Below are 21386 nucleotides of genomic sequence, written 5' to 3'. Positions count from 1 at the left end.
TGCTACCAGTGCCACGTGCTTGTCACAGTAGAAATAGAATGATATTTCAGATGAATACCTGGCTAGAGGAATGGTGCAAGAGGGAGGGATTCAAATTTCTGGGACATTGGAACTGGTTCTGGGGGAGGTGGGACCAGTTCAAACCGGACAGTTTGTACCTGGGCAGGGCCGGGACCGATGTCCTAGGGGGAGTGTTTGCTAGTGCTCTGGGGGAGGGTTTAAACTAAAATGGCAGGGGGTTGGGAACCTGAGCGGAGAGACAGAGGAAAGGGAAACAAGGATAAAAGCAAAAGACAGGAAGGAGAAAAACAAAAGTGGCACACAGAGAAATCAAGGGTTTAAATCAAACGTGGTCACAGCAAATAATAATTCTAAAAGATCTAAGAGCGTTAAAAAAACAAGCCTGACGTCTGCGAGGAGCATTCAGAATAAGGTGGATGAATTAGCTGCGCAAATAGAGGTAAGCAAATATGATATGATTGGGATTACGGAAACATGGCTCCAGGGTGACCAAGGCTGGGAACTCAACATCCAGGGGTATTCAATATTCAGGAAAGATAGGCAAAAATGAAAAGGAGGTGGGGTAGCATTGCTGGTTAAAGAAGGGATTAACACAATTGTAAGGAAGGATATTAGCTCTGATGATGTGGAATCTGTATGGGTAGAACTGAGAAATACCAAGGGGCAGAAAACGTTAGTGGGAGTGGTATATAGACCTCCAAACAGTAACGCGGAGGTCGGGGATGGCATTAAAAGGGAAATTAGAGAAGCGTGCAATAAGGGCACAGCAGTTATCATGGGTGACTTTATTCTACATATAGATTGGGCTAACCAAATTAATAACAATACTGTGGAGGAGGAATTCCTGGAGTGTATACAGGATGGTTTCCTGGACCAATATGTCGAGGAACCAACTAGAGATCAGGCCATCTTAGACTGGGTATTATGTAATGAGAAAGGAATAATTAGCAATCTTGTTGTACGAGGCCCCTTGGGTCGGAGCGATCATAATATGATAGAATTCTTCATTAAGATGGAGAGTGAAGTAGTTGACTCAGAGACTAGGGTCCTGAATTTAAATAAAGGAAACTACGATGGTATGAGGCGCGAGTTGGGTAGGATTGATTGGGGAATGTCACTCAAAGGGTTGACGGTGGATAGGCAATGGCAAACATTCAAAGATCGCATGGATGAACTACAGAATTTGTTCATCCCAGTTTGGCATAAAAATAAAACAAAAAAGGTGACTCAACCGTGGCTAACAAGGGAAATTAGGGATAGCATAAGATCCAAGGAGAGGACATATAAATTGGCCAGAAAAAGCAGTAAACCTGAGGATTGGGAGCAGTTTAGGATTCAACAAAAGAGGACAAAGGGATTAATTAAGAGGGGGAAAATAGAGTATGAGAGTAAGCTTTCAGGGAACATAAAAACTGACTGTAAAAGCTTTTATAGATATGTGAAGAGAAAAAGATTGGTGAAGTCAAGCATAGGTCCCTTGCAGTCAGAATCAGGGGAATTTATAATGGGGAACAAAGAAATGGCGGACCAATTAAATACATACTTTGGTTCTGTCTTCACAAAGGAGGACAGAAATAACCTCCCAGAGATGTCAGGGAACATATGGTCTAATGAAAGGGAGGAACTGATAGAAATCAGTATTTGTAGGGAAATGGTGTTAGAGAAATTGACGGGATTGAAGGCCGATAAATCCCCAGGGCCTGATAATCTACATCCTAGGGTACTTAAGGAAGTGGCCCTAGAAATAGTCGATGCATTGCTGGTCATCTTCCAAAATTCCATAGACTCTGGAACAGCTCCCATGGATTGGCGGGTAGCTAATGTTACCCCACTATTCAAAAAAGGTGGTAGAGAGAAAACGGGGAATTACAGACCGGTAAGCCTGACATCGGTAGTGGGGAAAATGCTAGAGTCCATTATAAAAGATGTAATAGCAGAGCACTTGGAAAACAGTGACTGGATCGGACAAAGTCAACATGGATTTACAAAAGGTAAATCGTGCTTGACTAATCTACTGGAATTTTTTGAGGATGTAACTGGTAAAATAGATAAGGGAGAACCAGTGGATGTGGTGTATTTGGACTTTCAAAAGGCTTTTGATAAGGTCCCACATAAGAGATTAGCGTGTAAAGTTAAGGCACATGGGATTGGGGGCAAGGTATTGACTTGGATAGAGAACTGGTTGGCAGACAGAAAGCAAAGAATTGGAATAAACGGCTCTTTTTCCGAGTGGCAGGCAGTGACTAGTGGGGTACCGCAGGGATCGGTCACTGGACCCAGCTATTCACAATATATATTAATGACCTGGACGAGGGAACTAGATGTAATATCTCCAAGTTTGCAGTCGACACAAAGCTGGGTGGGCGTGTGTGCTGTGAGGAGGATGCTGAGAAACTCCAGGATGATTTGGACAGGTTGGGTGATTGGACAGAAGCATGGCAGATGCAATATAACGTGGATAAATGTGAGGTTATCCACTTTGGTGTCAAAAACAAGAAGGCAGATTATTATCTGAATGGCAATAGATTGGGAGAAGGGGAAGTGCAACGAGACCTGGGCGTCCTTGTGCACCAGTCGCTGAAGGTAAGCATACAGGTGCAGCAGGCGGTTAAGAAAGCAAATGGTATGTTGGCCTTCGTAGCGAGAGGGTTTGAGTACAGGAACAAGGATGTCTTGCTGCAGTTGTACAGGGCCTTGGTGAGACCACATCTTGAGTATTGTGTGCAGTTTTGGTCGCCTTATCTGAGGAAGGATGTTCTTGCCATGGAAGGAGTGCAGCGAAGATTCACCAGGCTGATACCTGGGATGGCAGGAATGACGTATGAGGAGAGATTGGGTCGATTGGGCTTGTACTCGCTGGAGTTTAGATGAATGAGAGGGGATCTCATTGAAACTTATAAAATTCTAACAGGACTGGACAGACTAGATGCAGGAAGGATGTTCCCGGTGGTCGGGGAGTCCAGAACCAGGGGTCACAGTCTAAGGATAAGTGGTAAGCCATTTAGGACAGAGATGAGGAGGAATTTCTTCACCCAGAGAGTGGTGAACCTGTGGAATTCTCTACCACAGAAGGCAGTAGAGGCCAATTCATTAAATATATTCAAGAAGGAGTTGGATGTATTTCTAAAGGGATCAAGGGGTATGGGGAGAAAGCAGGGACCGGGTACTGAATTTGGATGATCAGCCATGATCGCATTGAATGGCGGAGCAGGCTCGAGGGGCCGAATGACCTACTCCTGCTCCTATCTTCTATGTTTCTATGCCTGTGCCAGCTCTTTGAATGAGCTCTGCAATTAGTCCCACTCTCCCCTGATCTTTCCCCACAGACCTGCACATTTTTTCCCTTCAAGTATTTAAGAACGTAAGAAATAGGAGCAGGAGTCGGCCATTCGGCCCTTCAAGCCTCCATTCACCGGCCCTATCGCCCTATCCCTTGAGGCCCTTACTAGTCAGAAATCTGTCGACTTCTGTTTTGAATAAACCTAATGACTGAGCCTCCACAGCCCTCTAGGGTAGAGAATTCCAAAGATTCACCACCCTCTGTGTGAAGAAATTTCTTCTCATCAGTCCTGAATGGCCGACCCTTTATCCTGAGGCTGTGGCCCCTGGTTCTAGACTCCCCAGCCACGGGAAACATTCTCCCAGCATCCACCTTATCAAGCCCTGTAATAATTTTGTAAGCTTCAATGAGATCCTCTCTCATTCTTCTGAATTCAAAAGAATACAGGCCTAGTTTACTCAATCTCTTCTCATACGACAGTCCCGTCATCCCAGGAATCAATCTTGTGAACCTTCGTTGCACTCCCTCTATGGCAAGTATATCCTTCCTTAGGTAAGGAGACCAAAATTGTACACAGTACTCCAGGTGTGGTCTCACCAAGGCCCTGTATAATTGGAGTAAGACTTCTTTACTCCTGTACTCAAATCCTCGACCTTAGGTAAGTATTTCTCCAATTCCCCTTTTGAAAGTTACTATTGAATCTGCTCCCACCGCCCTTTCAGGCAGCGCGTTCCAGATCACAACAACTCACTGCGGAAAAAACATTCTCCTCATCTCCCCTCTGGTTCTTTTACCGATTATCTTCAATCTGTGTCCTCTGGTTACTGACCCTCCTGCCACTGGAAACAGTTTCTCCTTATTTACTCTATCAAAACTAGACATGGCAAAACCAGCGATCTGTACTGGGGCCTCAGCTTTTCCCCATGTTTAGAAACAGGAACAGCAGTAGGCCATTCGGCCCCTCGAGCCTGCTCCGCCATTCAATGAGATCGTGGCTGATCATCCAAATTCAGTACCCTGTCCCTGCCTTCTCCCCATATCCCTTGATCCCTTTAGCCTTAAGAAACATATCTAACTCCTTCTTGAATATATTTAATGAATTGGCCTCAACTGCCTTCTGTGGTAGAGAATTCCACAGGTTCACCACTCTCTGGGTGAAGAAATTCCTCCTCATCTCTGTCCTAAATGGCTTACCCCTTATCCTTAGACTGTGACCCCTGGTTCTGGACTCCCCCGCCATCGGGAACATCCTTCCTGCATCTAGTCTGTCTAGTCCTGTTAGAATTTTATAAGTTTCAATGAGATCCCCTCTCATTCTTCTAAACTCCAGCGAGTATAAGCCTAATCTACCCAATCTCTCCTCATACGTCATTCCTGCCATCCCAGGTATCAGTCTGGTGAATCTTCGCTGAACTCCTTCCATGGCAAGAACATCCTTCCTCAGATAAGGTGACCAAAACTGCACACAGTACTCAAGGTGTGGTCTCACCAAGGCCCTGTACAACTGCAGCAAGACATCTTTGTTCCTGTACTCAAACCCTCTCGCTACGAAGGCCAACATACCATTTGCCTTCTTAACCGCCTGCTGGACCTGCATGCTTACCTTCAGCGACTGGTGCACAAGGAGACCCAGGTCTCGTTGCTGTAGTGTATGTACCTTTAAGGGGAGAACTACTTTTTACAGCTCCTGTATACTGTAGTACCGGCAGTGACCACACCTGTATATAAACCCTGAGTAGGGATCTGTACTTTAGTTTTAGAGTAACCCTCATCCAGTAAACACCTGTTGATTGTTCCTCTGCAGTCTCTGTCTATAAATTGAAGGACACCATACAGCAAGATTCAAGGATTTAACAGTTGCACTTCTCCTTCTCCCAATCTATTGCCATTCAGATAATAATCTGCCTTCCTGTTTTTGACACCAAAGTGGATAACCTCACATTTATACACATTATACTGCATCTGCCATGACACGGGCCCAGCTTGCGCAGGACATTCTTAACAGGAACTAGTGAAGGACACAACTAGACCTCCATTTTGTAAAACAGTTAATTAAAGCTTTGTTTAAGGCTTAAACCGAGTGCCTAGTAGTTATCTTACATCATTGGGCATGGTGGCCATTATGGCCACCAAGAGATTGGCCATGGTGTTGACAACAGGATAGAACACTTGGGGCATGGCGCCTACCATGGCCAAGGGTTTGGGCATTGCGTGGAAGGGTTTTAGTTTTGGAGATCACTGTGGTTGCTCACACTCTGAAGGCACGACATTGCTAGCACGCGTGACTCACCACCAGATCGCAGCATGGTTGCATAAGCCACCCCCTCGGGCACATCTGTGGCGGAGATCCCTCGCGCAAACGGCACGGGTGTCTCGGGAACCGTCACGGCGGTCTGCGGTGCGGCAGTGCGGCTCGTCCCGGGCGCCGTCTGAACCGGTGGTGCGGCGCTCCCCTTGCCGCCCTTGAGCCCCGCCGTGGAGCGGCCAGGCATCCCCGGGACGGCGGCAGCGGGGGGGCTCTTGGTCGAGGGCGAGAGGACGCCGGGGGTCGAAGGAGAACGGGCGCTCGAGCCGACGGAGCTGGCGGTGGGACGGGCGGTGGCCGGAGTCGTCGCGCCGTCTTCACCGGGCTTGACAACGACCATGGAGGTCAAGGGGGTCACAAAGTTGTACTTGAGCGACAGGGCGGTGGCCTTCTCCGTCAGCAGCCTGCGCCCTTCCTCCTCGTCCGTCTTCAGCCGGGCCTGCAGCAGCTCCTTGACGGTGTAGTAGGCCCAGAGCCTCTGGACAAAGTCCTGCGCCCCGCCGGCCGCGCGGGGGCACCCGGGGGCGGGCTCCGTCTGGTTGAGGAGGATCTCGTTCTCCAGTTCCACGGCCTCGGCCGACCCCGTGGCCTGCAGGCGCACCCGGAGGGGGCCGCCCGTCCCGGCCCTCAGTTTCCCGGCCACCACCAGCTCGGAGCCGTTGAAGAAGGTGGGGAACAGGGTCCCGGTGACGCTCTCCACCCGGTTGTCCAGGTAGTCCAGCTGGATGTCGAAGAGCAGCGGGCTGGCCACCTCGTCGTAGAAGCCCTTGAGCTGCAGGTTGGCGTCGGCGTCCTCGTAGATGCGGCGGGCCGCGCCGCGGTTGTCGAGCGCCAGGCGCTGCAGCAGCGGGAAGTCCACGTCGTCCCCGAAGCCCAGGCAGAAGAGGGACAGCGAGCCCCGCATGGCCTCCCGGGCGTTGCTGATGATGGCGCCGGCGGAGGTGACGCCAGAGGTGGGCTCCCCGTCGGTCAGGAATATAACCAGCGGCACCTTGCTCGCCTCTCGCCCCGCCCCGTTCCCGGGCGTCGAGGGGGCCTCGCGATGGAAAAACTTGGCGGCCGCCAGCAGGGCGGCGTTGATGTCGGTCCCTGCGGAAAGAATCAGCCCGATCAGCGACAATCCGGCACGGGAGGAAAGGGTAAGGAAGGGAGGGAAAGGAGGGAGTGGAGGAGGAAGGGAAGAGAGACAGACAGAAAGAAGGAACTTGTATTTCTGTGCTGCCTTTCACACTCGACACTCCCCCGGTGATAGTGCTGAGGGAGCGCCGCACTGTCGGAGGGGCGGTACTGAGGGAGCGCCGCACTGTCGGAGGGGCAGTACTGAGGGAGCGCCGCACTGTCGGAGGGGCGGTACTGAGGGAGCGGCGCGCTGTCGGAGGGGCGGTACTGAGGGAGCGCCGCACTGTCGGAGGGGCGGTACTGAGGGAGCGGCGCACTGTCGGAGGGGCAGTACTGAGGGAGCGCCGCACTGTCGGAGGGGCGGTACTGAGGGAGCGCCGCACTGTCGGAGGGGCGGTACTGAGGGAGCGCCGCACCGTCGGAGGGGCGGTACTGAGGGAGCGCCGCACTGTCGGAGGGGCAGTACTGAGGGAGCGCCGCACTGTCGGAGGGGCGGTACTGAGGGAATACTGCACTGTCGCAGGGGTGGTACTGAGGGAACACCGCACTGTCAGAGGGGCAGTACTGAGGGAGTGCCGCACTGTCGGAGGGGCGGTACTGAGGGAGTGCCGCACTGTCGGAGGGGCAGTACTGAGGGAGTGCCGCACTGTCGGAGGGGCGGTACTGAGGGAGTGCCGCACTGTCGGAGGGGCGGTACTGAGGGAGCGCCGCACTGTCGGAGGGGCAGTACTGAGGGAGCGCCGCAATGTCGGAGGGGCAGTACTGAGGGAGCTCCACACTGTCGGAGGGGCAGTACTGAGGGAGCGTCGCACTGTTGGAGGGGCAATACTGAGGGAGCGCCGCACTGTCGGAGTCAGCACCCATGGGCCTGTACCCTAGTAGGAGTCAGCGCCCATGGGCCTGCACCCTAGAATGAGTCAGCGCCCATGGGCTTGTACCCTAGTAGGAGTCAGCACCCATGGGCCTGTACCCTAGTAGGAGTCAGCGCCCATGGGCTTGTACCCTAGTAGGAGTCAGCGCCCATGGGCATGCACCCTAGTAGTAGCCAGCGCCCATGGGCCTGCACCCTAGTAGGAGTCAGCGCCCATGGGTCTGCACCCTAGTAGTAGCCAGCGCCCATGGGCCTGTACCCTAGTAGGAGTCAGCACCCATGGGCCTGTACCCTTGTAGGAGTCAGCGCCCATGGGCCTGCACCCTAGTAGGAGTCAGCGCCCATGGGCTTGTACCCTAGTAGGAGTCAGCGCCCATGGGCCTGCACCCTAGTAGGAGTCAGCGCCCATGGGCCTGTACCCTAGTAGGAGTCAGCGCCCATGGGCTTGTACCCTAGTAGGAGTCAGCGCCCATGGGCCTGCACCCTAGTAGTAGCCAGCGCCCATGGGCCTGCACCCTAGTAGGAGTCAGCACCCATGGGCCTGTACCCTTGTAGGAGTCAGCGCCCATGGGCCTGTACCCTAGTAGGAGTCAGCGCCCATGGGCATGCACCCTAGTAGTAGCCAGCGCCCATGGGCCTGCACCCTAGTAGGAGTCAGCGCCCATGGGTCTGCACCCTAGTAGTAGCCAGCGCCCATGGGCCTGTACCCTAGTAGGAGTCAGCGCCCATGGGCCTGTACCCTAGTAGGAGTCAGCACCCATGGGCCTGCACCCTAGTAGGAGTCAGCGCCCATGGGCCTGTACCCTTGTAGGAGTCAGCGCCCATGGGCCTGCACCCTAGTAGGAGTCAGCACCCATGGGTCTGTACCCTAGTAGTAGTCAGCGCCCATGGGCCTGTACCCTAGTAGTAGTCAGCGCCCATGGGCCTGTACCCTAGTAGGAGTCAGCACCCATGGGCCTGTACCCTTGTAGGAGTCAGCGCCCATGGGCCTGTACCCTAGTAGGAGTCAGCGCCCATGGGCCTGTACCCTTGTAGGAGTCAGCGCCCATGGGCCTGTACCCTAGTAGGAGTCAGCACCCATGGGCCTGTACCCTAGTAGTAGTCAGCGCCCATGGGCCTGTACCCTAGTAGGAGTCAGCGCCCATGGGCCTGCACCCTAGTAGGAGTCAGCGCTCATGGACCTGTACCCTAGTAGGAGTCAGCACCCATGGGCCTGTACCCTAGTAGGAGTCAGCACCCATGGGCCTGCACCCTAGTAGGAGTCAGCGCCCATGGGCCTGTACCCTAGTAGTAGTCAGCGCCCATGGGCCTGTACCCTAGTAGGAGTCAGCGCCCATGGGCATGTACCCTAGTAGGAGTCAGCGCCCATGGGCATGTACCCTAGTAGGAGTCAGCACCCATGGGCATGTACCCTAGTAGGAGTCAGCGCCCATGGGCCTGTACCCTAGTAGGAGTCAGCACTCATGGGCATGTACCCTAGTAGGAGTCAGCGCCCATGGGCCTGTACCCTAGTAGGAGTCAGCACCCATGGGCATGTACCCTAGTAGGAGTCAGCGCCCATGGGCATGTACCCTAGTAGGAGTCAGCGCCCATGGGCATGTACCCTAGTAGGAGTCAGCGCCCATGGACCTGTACCCTAGTAGGAGTCAGCACCCATGGGCATGTACCCTAGTAGGAGTCAGCGCCCATGGGCATGTACCCTAGTAGGAGTCAGCGCCCATGGGCATGTACCCTAGTAGGAGTCAGCGCCCATGGACCTGTACCCTAGTAGGAGTCAGCGCCCATGGACCTGTACCCTAGTAGGAGTCAGCGCCCATGGGCCTGCACCCAATAGGAGTCAGCGCCCATGGGCATGTACCCTAGTAGGAGTCAGCGCCCATGGACTTGTACCCTAGTAGGAGTCAGTGCCCATGGGCCTGCACCCTAGTAGTAGTCAGTGCCCATGGACCTGCACCCTAGTAGGAGTCAGCGCCCATGGGCCTGAACCCTAGTAGGAGTCAGCGCCCATGGACCTGTACCCTAGTAGTAGTCAGTGCCCATGGGCCTGCACCCTAGTAGGAGTCAGCACTCATGGACCTGTACCCTAGTAGGAGTCAGCACCCATGGACCTGTACCCTAGTAGGAGTCAGCGCCCATGGGCCTGCACCCTAGTAGGAGTCAGCGCCCATGGGCCTGTACCCTAGTAGGAGTCAGTGCCCATGGGCCTGCACCCTAGTAGGAGTCAGCGCCCATGGGCCTGAACCCTAGTAGGAGTCAGCGCCCATGGGCCTGCACCCTAGTAGGAGTCAGCGCCCATGGGCCTGTACCCTAGTAGGAGTCAGCACCCATGGGTCTGCACCCTAGTAGGAGTCAGTGCCCATGGGCCTGTACCCTAGTAGTAGTCAGCACCCATGGGCCTGTACCCTAGTAGGAGTCAGCGCCCATGGGCCTGCACCCTAGTAGGAGTCAGCACCCATGGGCCTGTACCCTAGTAGGAGTCAGCGCCCATGGGCCTGTACCCGAGTAGGAATCAGTGCCCATGGGCCTGTACCCTAGTAGGAGTCAGCGCCCATGGGCCTGCACCCTAGTAGGAGTCAGCGCCCATGGGCCTGTACCCTAGTAGGAGTCAGCGCCCATGGGCCTGTACCCTAGTAGGAGTCAGCACCCATGGGCCTGTACCCTAGTAGGAGTCAGCGCCCATGGGCCTGTACCCTAGTAGTAGTCAGCGCCCATGGACCTGTACCCTAGTAGTAGTCAGCGCCCATGGGCCTGTACCCTAGTAGGAGTCAGTGCCCATGGGCCTGTACCCTAGTAGGAGTCAGTGCCCATGGGCCTGTACCCTAGTAGTAGTCAGCGCCCATGGACCTGTACCCTAGTAGTAGTCAGCGCCCATGGGCCTGTACCCTAGTAGGAGTCAGCGCCCATGGGCCTGTACCCTAGTAGTAGTCAGCGCCCATGGGCCTGTACCCTAGTAGTAGTCAGCGCCCATGGACCTGTACCCTAGTAGTAGTCAGCGCCCATGGGCCTGTACCCTAGTAGGAGTCAGCGCCCATGGGCCTGTACCCTAGTAGTAGTCAGCGCCCATGGACCTGTACCCTAGTAGTAGTCAGCGCCCATGGGCCTGTACCCTAGTAGGAGTCAGTGCCCATGGGCCTGTACCCTAGTAGGAGTCAGCGCCCATGGGCCTGTACCCTAGTAGGAGTCAGCGCCCATGGACCTGTACCCTAGTAGGAGTCAGCGCCCATGGACCTGTACCCTAGTAGGAGTCAGCGCCCATGGACCTGTACCCTAGTAGGAGTCAGCACCCATGGACCTGTACCCTAGTAGGAGTCAGCGCCCATGGGCCTGTACCCTAGTAGGAGTCAGCGCCCATGGGCCTGTACCCTAGTAGTAGTCAGCGCCCATGGACCTGTACCCTAGTAGGAGTCAGTGCCCATGGGTCTGTACCCTAGTAGTAGTCAGCACCCATGGGTCTGTACCCTAGTAGGAGTCAGCACCCATGGGCCTGCACCCTAGTAGGAGTCAGCGCCCATGGGCCTGAACCCTAGTAGGAGTCAGCGCCCATGGGCCTGTACCCTAGTAGGAGTCAGCGCCCATGGGCCTGTACCCTAGTAGGAGTCAGCGCCCATGGGCCTGAACCCTAGTAGTAGTCAGTGCCCATGGGCCTGTACCCTAGTAGGAGTCAGTGCCCATGGGTCTGCACCATAGTAGGAGTCAGCGCCCATGGGCCTGTACCCTAGTAGGAGTCAGTGCCCATGGGTCTGCACCCTAGTAGGAGTCAGCACCCATGGGCCTGTACCATAGTAGGAGTCAGCGCCCATGGGCCTGTACCCTAGTAGGAGTCAGCACCCATGGGCCTGTACCCTAGTAGGAGTCAGCACCCATGGGCCTGTACCCTAGTAGGAGTCAGTGCCCATGGGTCTGCACCCTAGTAGGAGTCAGCACCCATGGGCCTGCACCATAGTAGGAGTCAGCGCCCATGGGCCTGTACCCTAGTAGGAGTCAGCACCCATGGGCCTGCACCATAGTAGGAGTCAGTGCCCATGGGTCTGCACCCTAGTAGGAGTCAGCACCCATGGGTCTGTACCCTAGTAGGAGTCAGCACCCATGGGCCTGTACCCTAGTAGGAGTCAGTGCCCATGGGTCTGCACCCTAGTAGGAGTCAGCACCCATGGGCCTGCACCATAGTAGGAGTCAGCGCCCATGGGCCTGTACCCTAGTAGGAGTCAGCACCCATGGGCCTGTACCCTAGTAGGAGTCAGTGCCCATGGGCATGCACCCTAGTAGTAGTCAGCGCCCATGGGCCTGTACCCTAGTAGGAGTCAGCACCCATGGGCCTGTACCCTAGTAGGAGTCAGCGCCCATGGGCCTGTACCCTAGTAGTAGTCAGTGCCCATGGGCCTGCACCCTAGTAGGAGTCAGCACCCATGGGCCTGCACCCTAGTAGGAGTCAGCGCCCATGGGCCTGTACCCTAGTAGGAGTCAGCGCCCATGGACCTGTACCCTAGTAGGAGTCAGCGCCCATGGACCTGTACCCTAGTAGGAGTCAGCTCCCATGGACCTGTACCCTAGTAGGAGTCAGCACTCATGGACCTGTACCCTAGTAGGAGTCAGCGCCCATGGACCTGTACCCTAGTAGGAGTCAGCTCCCATGGGCCTGTACCCTAGTAGTAGTCAGCGCCCATGGGCCTGTACCCTAGTAGGAGTCAGCGCCCATGGGCCTGCACCCTAGTAGGAGTCAGCACTCATGGACCTGAACCCTAGTAGGAGTCAGCGCCCATGGACCTGTACCCTAGTAGTAGTCAGCGCCCATGGGCCTGCACCCTAGTAGGAGTCAGCGCCCATGGGCCTGTACCCTAGTAGTAGTCAGCGCCCATGGGCCTGTACCCTAGTAGGAGTCAGCGCCCATGGGCCTGTACCCTAGTAGGATTCAGCGCCCATGGGCCTGTACCTAGTAGGAGTCAGCGCCCATGGGTCTGCACCATAGTAGGAGTCAGCGCCCATGGGCCTGTACCCTAGTAGGAGTCAGCGCCCATGGGCCTGCACCCTAGTAGGAGTCAGCACTCATGGACCTGAACCCTAGTAGGAGTCAGCGCCCATGGGCCTGCACCCTAGTAGTAGTCAGCGCCCATGGACCTGTACCCTAGTAGTAGTCAGCGCCCATGGGCCTGCACCCTAGTAGGAGTCAGCACTCATGGACCTGAACCCTAGTAGGAGTCAGCGCCCATGGACCTGTACCCTAGTAGTAGTCAGCGCCCATGGGCCTGCACCCTAGTAGGAGTCAGCGCCCATGGACCTGTACCCTAGTAGTAGTCAGCGCCCATGGGCCTGCACCCTAGTAGGAGTCAGCACTCATGGACCTGAACCCTAGTAGGAGTCAGCGCCCATGGACCTGTACCCTAGTAGTAGTCAGCGCCCATGGGCCTGCACCCTAGTAGGAGTCAGCGCCCATGGACCTGTACCCTAGTAGGAGTCAGCACCCATGGGCCTGAACCCTAGTAGTAGCCAGCGCCCATGGACCTGTACCCTAGTAGGAGTCAGCTCCCATGGGCCTGTACCCTAGTAGTAGTCAGCGCCCATGGGCCTGCACCCTAGTAGGAGTCAGCGCCCATGGACCTGAACCCTAGTAGGAGTCAGCGCCCATGGACCTGTACCCTAGCAGGAGTCAGCGCCCATGGGCCTGTACCCTAGTAGGAGTCAGCGCCCATGGACCTGAACCCTAGTAGGAGTCAGCGCCCATGGGCCTGCACCCTAGTAGGAGTCAGCACCCATGGGCCTGTACCCTAGTAGGAGTCAGCGCCCATGGGTCTGTACCCTAGTAGTAGTCAGCGCCCATGGGTCTGTACCCTAGTAGGAGTCAGCGCCCATGGGTCTGTACCCTAGTAGTAGTCAGCGCCCATGGGCCTGTACCCTAGTAGGAGTCAGCGCCCATGGGTCTGTACCCTAGTAGGAGTCAGCGCCCATGGGTCTGTACCCTAGTAGTAGTCAGCGCCCATGGGTCTGTACCCTAGTAGTAGTCAGCGCCCATGGGCCTGTACCCTAGTAGGAGTCAGTGCCCATGGGCCTGTACCCTAGTAGGAGTCAGCGCCCATGGGCCTGTACCCTAGTAGGAGTCAGCGCCCATGGGCCTGTACCCTAGTAGGAGTCAGTGCCCATGGGCCTGTACCCTAGTAGGAGTCAGCGCCCATGGGCCTGCACCCTAGTAGGAGTCAGCGCCCATGGGCCTGTACCCTAGTAGTAGTCAGTGCCCATGGGTCTGTACCCTAGTAGGAGTCAGCGCCCATGGGTCTGTACCCTAGTAGGAGTCAGCGCCCATGGGCCTGTACCCTAGTAGGAGTCAGCGCCCATGGGCCTGTACCCTAGTAGTAGTCAGCGCCCATGGGTCTGTACCCTAGTAGTAGTCAGCGCCCATGGGCCTGTACCCTAGTAGGAGTCAGCGCCCATGGGCCTGTACCCTAGTAGTAGTCAGCGCCCATGGGTCTGTACCCTAGTAGTAGTCAGCGCCCATGGGCCTGTACCCTAGTAGGAGTCAGCGCCCATGGGCCTGTACCCTAGTAGTAGTCAGCGCCCATGGGCCTGTACCCTAGTAGTAGTCAGCCCTCATGGACCTGTACCCTAGTAGGAGTCAGCACCCATGGGTCTGCACCCTAGTAGTAGTCAGCGCCCATGGGCCTGTACCCTAGTAGGAGTCAGCGCCCATGGGCCTGTACCCTAGTAGGAGTCAGCGCCCATGGGCCTGTACCCTAGTAGGAGTCAGCACTCATGGACCTGTACCCTAGTAGGAGTCAGCGCCCATGGGCCTGTACCCTAGTAGGAGTCAGCACCCATGGGCCTGTACCCTAGTAGGAGTCAGCACTCATGGACCTGTACCCTAGTAGGAGTCAGCGCCCATGGGCCTGCACCCTAGTAGGAGTCAGCGCCCATGGGTCTGCACCCTAGTAGGAGTCAGCACCCATGGGTCTGCACCCTAGTAGGAGTCAGCACTCATGGACCTGTACCCTAGTAGGAGTCAGCGCCCATGGGTCTGCACCCTAGTAGGAGTCAGCACCCATGGGTCTGCACCCTAGTAGGAGTCAGCACTCATGGACCTGTACCCTAGTAGGAGTCAGCACCCATGGGCCTGCACCCTAGTAGGAGTCAGCACTCATGGACCTGTACCCTAGTAGGAGTCAGCACCCATGGGTCTGCACCCTAGTAGGAGTCAGCACCCATGGGCCTGTACCCTAGTAGGAGTCAGCGCCCATGGGTCTGCACCCTAGTAGGAGTCAGCGCCCATGGGCCTGTACCCTAGTAGGAGTCAGCACCCATGGGCTTGTACCCTCGTAGTAGTCAGCGCCCATGGGTCTGTACCCTAGTAGGAGTCAGCACCCATGGACCTGCACCCTAGTAGGAGTCAGCACCCATGGGTCTGCACCCTAGTAGGAGTCAGCACTCATGGACCTGAACCCTAGTAGGAGTCAGCACCCATGGGCCTGTACCCTAGTAGGAGTCAGCACTCATGGACCTGAACCCTAGTAGGAGTCAGCGCCCATGGGCCTGTACCCTAGTAGGAGTCAGCGCCCATGGGCCTGTACCCTAGTAGGAGTCAGCACCCATGGACCTGAACCCTAGTAGCAGTCAGCACTCATGGACCTGCACCCTAGTAGGAGTCAACACTCATGGACCTGAACCCTAGTAGTAGTCAGCGCCCATGGGCCTGTACCCTAGTAGGAGTCAGCGCCCATGGACCTGAACCCTAGTAGGAGTCAACACTCATGGACCTGAACCCTAGTAGTAGTCAGCGCCCATGGGCCTGTACCCTAGTAGGAGTCAGCACTCATGGACCTGAACCCTAGTAGTAGCCAGCGCCCATGGGCCTGTAGCCTAGTAGGAGTCAGCACTCATGGGCCTGAACCTTAAGAGGCGAGGCAGAGTGAATTCACTTACATCCCTCAGCGACCATGTTGCTGACATATTTCCTGGCACTCTGCACATTCTGTTTGGTGGCTTGTAGCGATTCGCCCGGCTTCCACACTTCAACGGCGTCGGAGAAAGTGATAATATTGAAGGCGTCGTTGGGGCGGAGGTCGCTCAGGATGGTGTTCATGGCTTCCTTAGTCTGCAAGTAAAGTTTATGTGGAGGTTAGATGAGAGAAAAAGCCGTTCCACTCCTTCCTCCAGGCCCACAAGAACAGGAAAATGGCTCAGGAGTCAGAAACCAACAATCAACATGACACAGTACCCAGAAGGCAAAGTACATCGTTCCCAAGCCTTCACCTCTGTGGTGTCAGCCCGTGGCTCGTTGGGTCTCGCTCTCGCCCTCTGAGTCCAGAAGGGCGTGGGTTCGAGCTCCCACACCAGAGACTCGAGCCCCATAATCCAGGCTCGACACTCTCCCAGTGCTGGTACTGAGGGAGCGCCGCACTGTCAGAGGGGCGGTACTGAGGGAGCGCCGCACTGTCGGAGGGGCGGTACTGAGGGAGCGCCGCACTGTTGGAGGGGCGGTACTGAGGGAGCGCCGCACTGTCAGAGGGGCAGTACTGAGGGAGCGCCGCACTGTCGGGGGGGCAGTACTGAGGGAGCGTCACACTGTCAGAGGGGCAGTACTGAGGGAGCGCTGCACTGTCGGGGTGCAGTACTGAGGGAGCGCCGCACTGTCGGAGGGGCGGTACTGAGGGAGCGCCGCACTGTCAGAGGGGCAGTATTGAGGGAGCGCCGCACTGTCGGATGGGCAGTACTGAGGGAGCGCCGCACTGTCGGAGGGGCAGTACTGAGGGAGCGCCGCACTGTCGGAGGGGCGGTACTGAGGGAGCGCCGCACTGTCGGAGGGGCGGTACTGAGGGAGTGCCGCACTGTCGGAGGGGCAGTACTGAGGGAGCGCCGCACTGTCGGAGGGGCATACTGAGGGAGCGCCGCACTGTCGGATGGGCAGTACAGAGGGAGCGCCGCACTGTCGGAGGGGCAGTACTGAGGGAGCGCCGCACTGTCGGAGGGGCGGTACTGAGGGAGCGCCGCACTGTCGGAGGGGCGGTACTGAGGGAGTGCCGCACTGTCGGAGGGGCAGTACTGAGGGAGCGCCGCACTGTCGGAGGGGCGGTACTGAGGGAGCGCTGCACTGTCGGAGGGGCGGTACTGAGAGAGCGCCGCACTGTCGGAGGGGCGGTATTGAGGGAATGCCGCACTGTCGGAGGGGCAGTACTGAGGGAGCGCCGCACTGTCGGAGGGGCGGTATTGAGGGAACGCCGCACTGTCGGAGGGGCAGTACTGAGGGAGCGCCGCACTGTCGGAGGGGCAGTACTGAGGGAGCGCCGCACTGTCGGAGGGGCATACTGAGGGAGCGGCGCACTGTCAGAGGGGCAGTATTGAGGGAGCGCCGCACTGTCGGAGGGGCATACTGAGGGAGCGCCGCACTGTCGGAGGGGCAGTACTGAGGGAGCGCCGCACTGTCGGAGGGGCAGTACTGAGGGAGCGCCGCACTGTCGGAGGGGCGGTACTGAGGGAGCGCCGCACTGTCGGAGGGGCGGTACTGAGGGAGTGCCGCACTGTCGGAGGGGCAGTACTGAGGGAGCGCCGCACTGTCGGAGGGGCGGTACTGAGGGAGCGCCGCACTGTCGGAGGGGCTGTACTGAGGGAACGCCGCACTGTCGGAGGGGCAGTACTGAGGGAGCGCCGCACTGTCGGAGGGGCAGTACTGAGGGAGCGCCGCACTGTCGGAGGGGCTGTACTGAGGGAACGCCGCACTGTCGGAGGGGCAGTACTGAGGGAGCGCCGCACTGTCGGAGGGGCAGTACTGAGGGAGCGCCGCACTGTCGGAGGGGCGGTACTAAGGGAGCGCCGCACTGTCAGAGGGGCGGTACTGAGGGAGCGCCGCACTGTCGGAGCGGCGGTACTGAGGGAGCGCCGCACTGTCGAAGGGGCGGTACTAAGGGAGCGCCGCACTGTCGGAGGGGCAGTACTGAGGGAGCACCGCACTGTCGGAGGGGCGGTACTGAGGGAGCGCCGCACTGTCGGAGGGGCGGTACTGAGCAAGCGCCGCACTGTCGGAGGGGTGGTACTGAGAAAGCGCCGCACTGTCGGAGGGGTGGTACTGAGGGAGCGCCACACTGTCGGAGGGGCGGTACTGAGGGAGCGCTGCACTGTTGGAGGGGCGGTACTGAGGGAGCGCCGCACTGTCGGAGGGGCGGTACTGAGGGAGCGCCGCACTGTCGGTGGGGCGGTACTGAGGGAGCGCCGCACTGTCGGAGGGGCGGTACTGAGGGAGCGGTGCACTGTCAGAGGGGCAGTATTGAGGGAGCGCCGCACTGTCGGAGGGGCATACTGAGGGAGCGCCGCACTGTCGGAGGGGCAGTACTGAGGGAGCGCCGCACTGTCGGAGGGGCGGTACTGAGGGAGCGGCGCACTGTCGGAGGGGCAGTACTGAGGGAGCGCCGCGCTGTCGGAGGGGCGGTACTGAGGGAGCGCCGCACTGATGGAGGGGCGGTACTGAGGGAGCGCCGCACTGATGGAGGGGCGGTACTGAGGGAGCGCCGCACTGTCGGAGGGGCAGTACTGAGGGAGTGCCGCACTGTCGGAGGGGCGGTACTGAGGGAGCGCCGCACTGTCGGAGGGGCGGTACTGAGGGAGCGGCGCACTGTCAGAGGGGCAGTATTGAGGGAGCGCCGCACTGTCGGAGGGGCATACTGAGGGAGCGCCGCACTGTCGGAGGGGCAGTACTGAGGGGGCGCTGCACTGTTGGAGGGGCAGTACTGAGGGAGCGCTGCACTGTCAGAGGGGCAGTATTGAGGGAGCGCCGCACTGTCGGAGGGGCATACTGAGGGAGCGCCGCACTGTCGGAGGGGCAGTACTGAGGGAGCGCTGCACTGTCGGAGGGGCGGTACTGAGGGAGCGCCGCACTGTCGGAGGGGCGGTACTGAGGGAGTGCCGCACTGTCGGAGGGGCAGTACTGAGGGAGCGCCGCACTGTCGGAGGGGCAGTACTGAGGGAGCGCCGCACTGCCGGAGGGGCAGTACTGAGGGCGCGCCGCACTGTCGGAGGGGCAGTACTGAGGGAGCGCCGCACTGTCGGAAGGGCAGTACTGAGGGAGTGCCGCACTGTCGGAGGGGCAGTACTGAGGGAGTGCCGCACTGTCGGAGGGGCAGTACTGAGGGAGCGGCGCACTGTCGGAGGGGCGGTACTGAGGGAGCGGCGCACTGTCGGAGGGGCGGTACTGAGGGAGCGTCACACTGTCGGAGTGGCAGTACTGAGGGAGCGCCGCACTGTCGGAGGGGCAGTACTGAGGGAGCGTCGCACTGTCGGAGTGGCAGTACTGAGGGAGCGCCGCACTGTCGGAGGGGCAGTACTGAGGGAGCGCCGCACTGTCGGAGGGGCGGTACTGAGGGAGCCCCGCACTGTCGGAGGGACAGTACTGAGGGAGCGCCGCACTGTCGGAGGGGCGGTTCTGAGGGAGCGCCGCACTGTCGGAGGTGCCGTCTTTTAGGATGAGACGTTAAACCCGAGGCCCCCGTCTGCTCTCTCAGGTGGATGTAAAAGATCCCACAGCCACTATTGGAAGAAGAGCAGGGGGGAGTTCTACCCGGTGTCCTGGGGCCAATATTTATCCCTCAACCATCATCACTAAAAAACAGATGATCTGGTCATTTATCACATTGCTGTTTGTGGGAGCTTGCTGTGCGCAAATTGGCTGCCACGTTTCCTACATTACAACAGTGACCACACTTCAAAAAAAGTCCTTCATTGGCTGTGAAGAGCTTCGGGACGTCCTGAGGTGGTGAAAGGCGCTGGAGAAATGGGAGTCTTTCAATAATAGAGATTGGGGGGAACGAGGACGGAAAAGAGAGACAGACTCCCATTTCTCCAGCGCCTTTCACCACCTCAGGACGTTTCGCAGCTCTTCACAGCCAATGAAGGACTTTTTTCGAAGTGTGTTCACTGTTGTAATGTAGGAAACGCGGCAGCCAATTTGCGCACAGCAAGCTCCCACAAACCTCTCCGCCTCTCTCTCTCCTCCTGTAAGACGCTCCTTAAAACCGACCTCTTTGACCAAGCTTTTGGTCGCCGGTCCTAATATCTCCTTATGTGCCTCGGGGTCTGACCTACTCTCCTGCGAAGTGCCTTGGGACGTTTTTGCAACTTACAGTTCAGAGGGACCCTGGGGGTCCTTGTGCACGAAACACAAAAAGTTAGCGTGCAGGTCCAGCAAGTAATCAAAAAGGCAAATGGAATGTTGGCCTTTATTGCAAAGGGGGCTGGAGCATAAAAGCAGGGAAGTCCTTGTTAGATCCGTGATTCTTTAAATAGGATGTTTCCCCAAGAACCACACGAAGGCTGCAACTTAACAATCAACAGGTATTTACTGGAATAACAACAGAAAATGCTGGAAAAACTCAGCAAGTCAGGCAACATCCGTGGAGAGAAATTTGAGTTGACGTTTCGGGTTTGACCCTTCTTCAAAACTGGAGAGAAAAGGAACTAGATCGAAGGCAGGGCTGCGATCGGACAAAAGAGTAGGGTAGTCTCAAGACTTGGGTACAGAGGCATGCTCAAGGCTTATATACAGGTGTGGTCACTGCCGGTACTACAGTAGACAGGAGCTGTAAAAGTAGTACGATAGCAAAATACTGCAGATGTTGGAAATCCGAAATAACAACAGAAAATGCTGGAAAAACTCAGCAGGTCAGGCAACATCCGTGGAGAGAAATTTGAGTTGACGTTTCGGGTTCAAAACTGGAAAGAAAAGAAACTAGATCGAAGGCAGGGCTGCGATCGGACAAAAGAATAAAAGAAACAAAAGAAGTAAAAGAGATTAGAAGCTAGACGAGATGGTAATAGGCTGAGATTAGGTGTAAAGTGTACTGGCAGGGCAAGAGATAGCTGCCAGAACTGTAAAAGTAGTTCTCTCTTAAAGGTACATACACTACAGTCCTGTTACAACTGTACAGGGCATTGGTGAGACCACACCTTGAGTACTGCGTACAGTTTTGGTCTCCTTATTTAAGGAAAGATATACAGTACTTGCATTGGCGGCAGTTCAGAGACGATTCATTAGGTTGATTCCTGAGATGAGGGGGTTTGACTTATGAGGAAAGGTTGAGCAGGTTGGGCCTATACTCATTGGAGTTTAGAAGAATGAGAGGGGATCTTATTGAAACACATAAGATACTGAGGGGGCTCGACAAGGTAGATGCAGAGAGGATGTTTCCCCTCGTGGGGAAATCTAGAACTCGGGGGCATAGTCTCAGAATAAAGGGTCGCCATTTTAGAACTGAGATGAGGAGGAATTTCTTCTCTCAGAGGGTCGTAAATCTGTGGAATTCTCTGCCCCAGAGAGCCGTGGAGGTTGGGTCATTAGGGTGGAGATAGACTGATTTTGGCAAGATAAGGGAGTGAAGGGTTATGGGGAGCGGGCGGGGAAGTGGCTTTGAGCCCAAGATCAGCCATGATCTCATTGAATGGCGGAGCAGGCTCGAGAGGCCGAATGGCCGACTCCTGCTCCTATTTCTTATGTTCTTATGGTCACTTGCCCGAATATCTCCTTATGTTAAAAGCGTTGGATAAACCCGAGTTGTTGGTGTTTAGATATTTCAGCCGGAAGGTGTCTTGAGGCGTACCTGTCTGATTTTCGTTCCGATCATGGAGGAGCTGACGTCAATGACAAAGATGACATTCTTGGTGACAACAGGCAAACTTCTCGGAGCGAAGTAATGAACAAAATATCCGTTGTAAGTCTGGAGAGAAAAGGACGAGAGACGCAATACTTAGTCATTTTATATATTGACCGGTTAAAAATTGTTTCTCTACTTGGTCATTTTCTACAGGGTGAGTCATCTGTGGAT

General features: G+C 56.5%; 1 protein-coding gene across 1 annotated transcript in view; it reads right to left on the bottom strand.

Moving 5' to 3' along the window:
- Window positions 1–21386, bottom strand: part of LOC147086824 (inter-alpha-trypsin inhibitor heavy chain H6-like) — a 75809-nt gene that overhangs the window by 33732 nt on the left and 20691 nt on the right. Inside the window, exons 6-8 of the mRNA XM_085978329.1 lie at window positions 21162–21278; window positions 15502–15673; window positions 5592–6695 (exon numbers count right to left, since the gene is read on the bottom strand). Of these exons, the coding sequence (XP_085834455.1) occupies window positions 5592–6695; window positions 15502–15673; window positions 21162–21278 (1393 nt within the window). The remainder of the gene's footprint in view (window positions 1–5591; window positions 6696–15501; window positions 15674–21161; window positions 21279–21386) is intronic.

Source organism: Somniosus microcephalus, unplaced genomic scaffold, assembly GCF_052327205.1.
Source record: "Somniosus microcephalus isolate GS21.2 unplaced genomic scaffold, FLI_Smic_1.0 unresolved_chr7, whole genome shotgun sequence".
NCBI classification, from domain to species: Eukaryota; Metazoa; Chordata; class Chondrichthyes; order Squaliformes; family Somniosidae; genus Somniosus; species Somniosus microcephalus.
This window is presented reverse-complemented; position numbering and strand designations above follow the sequence as displayed.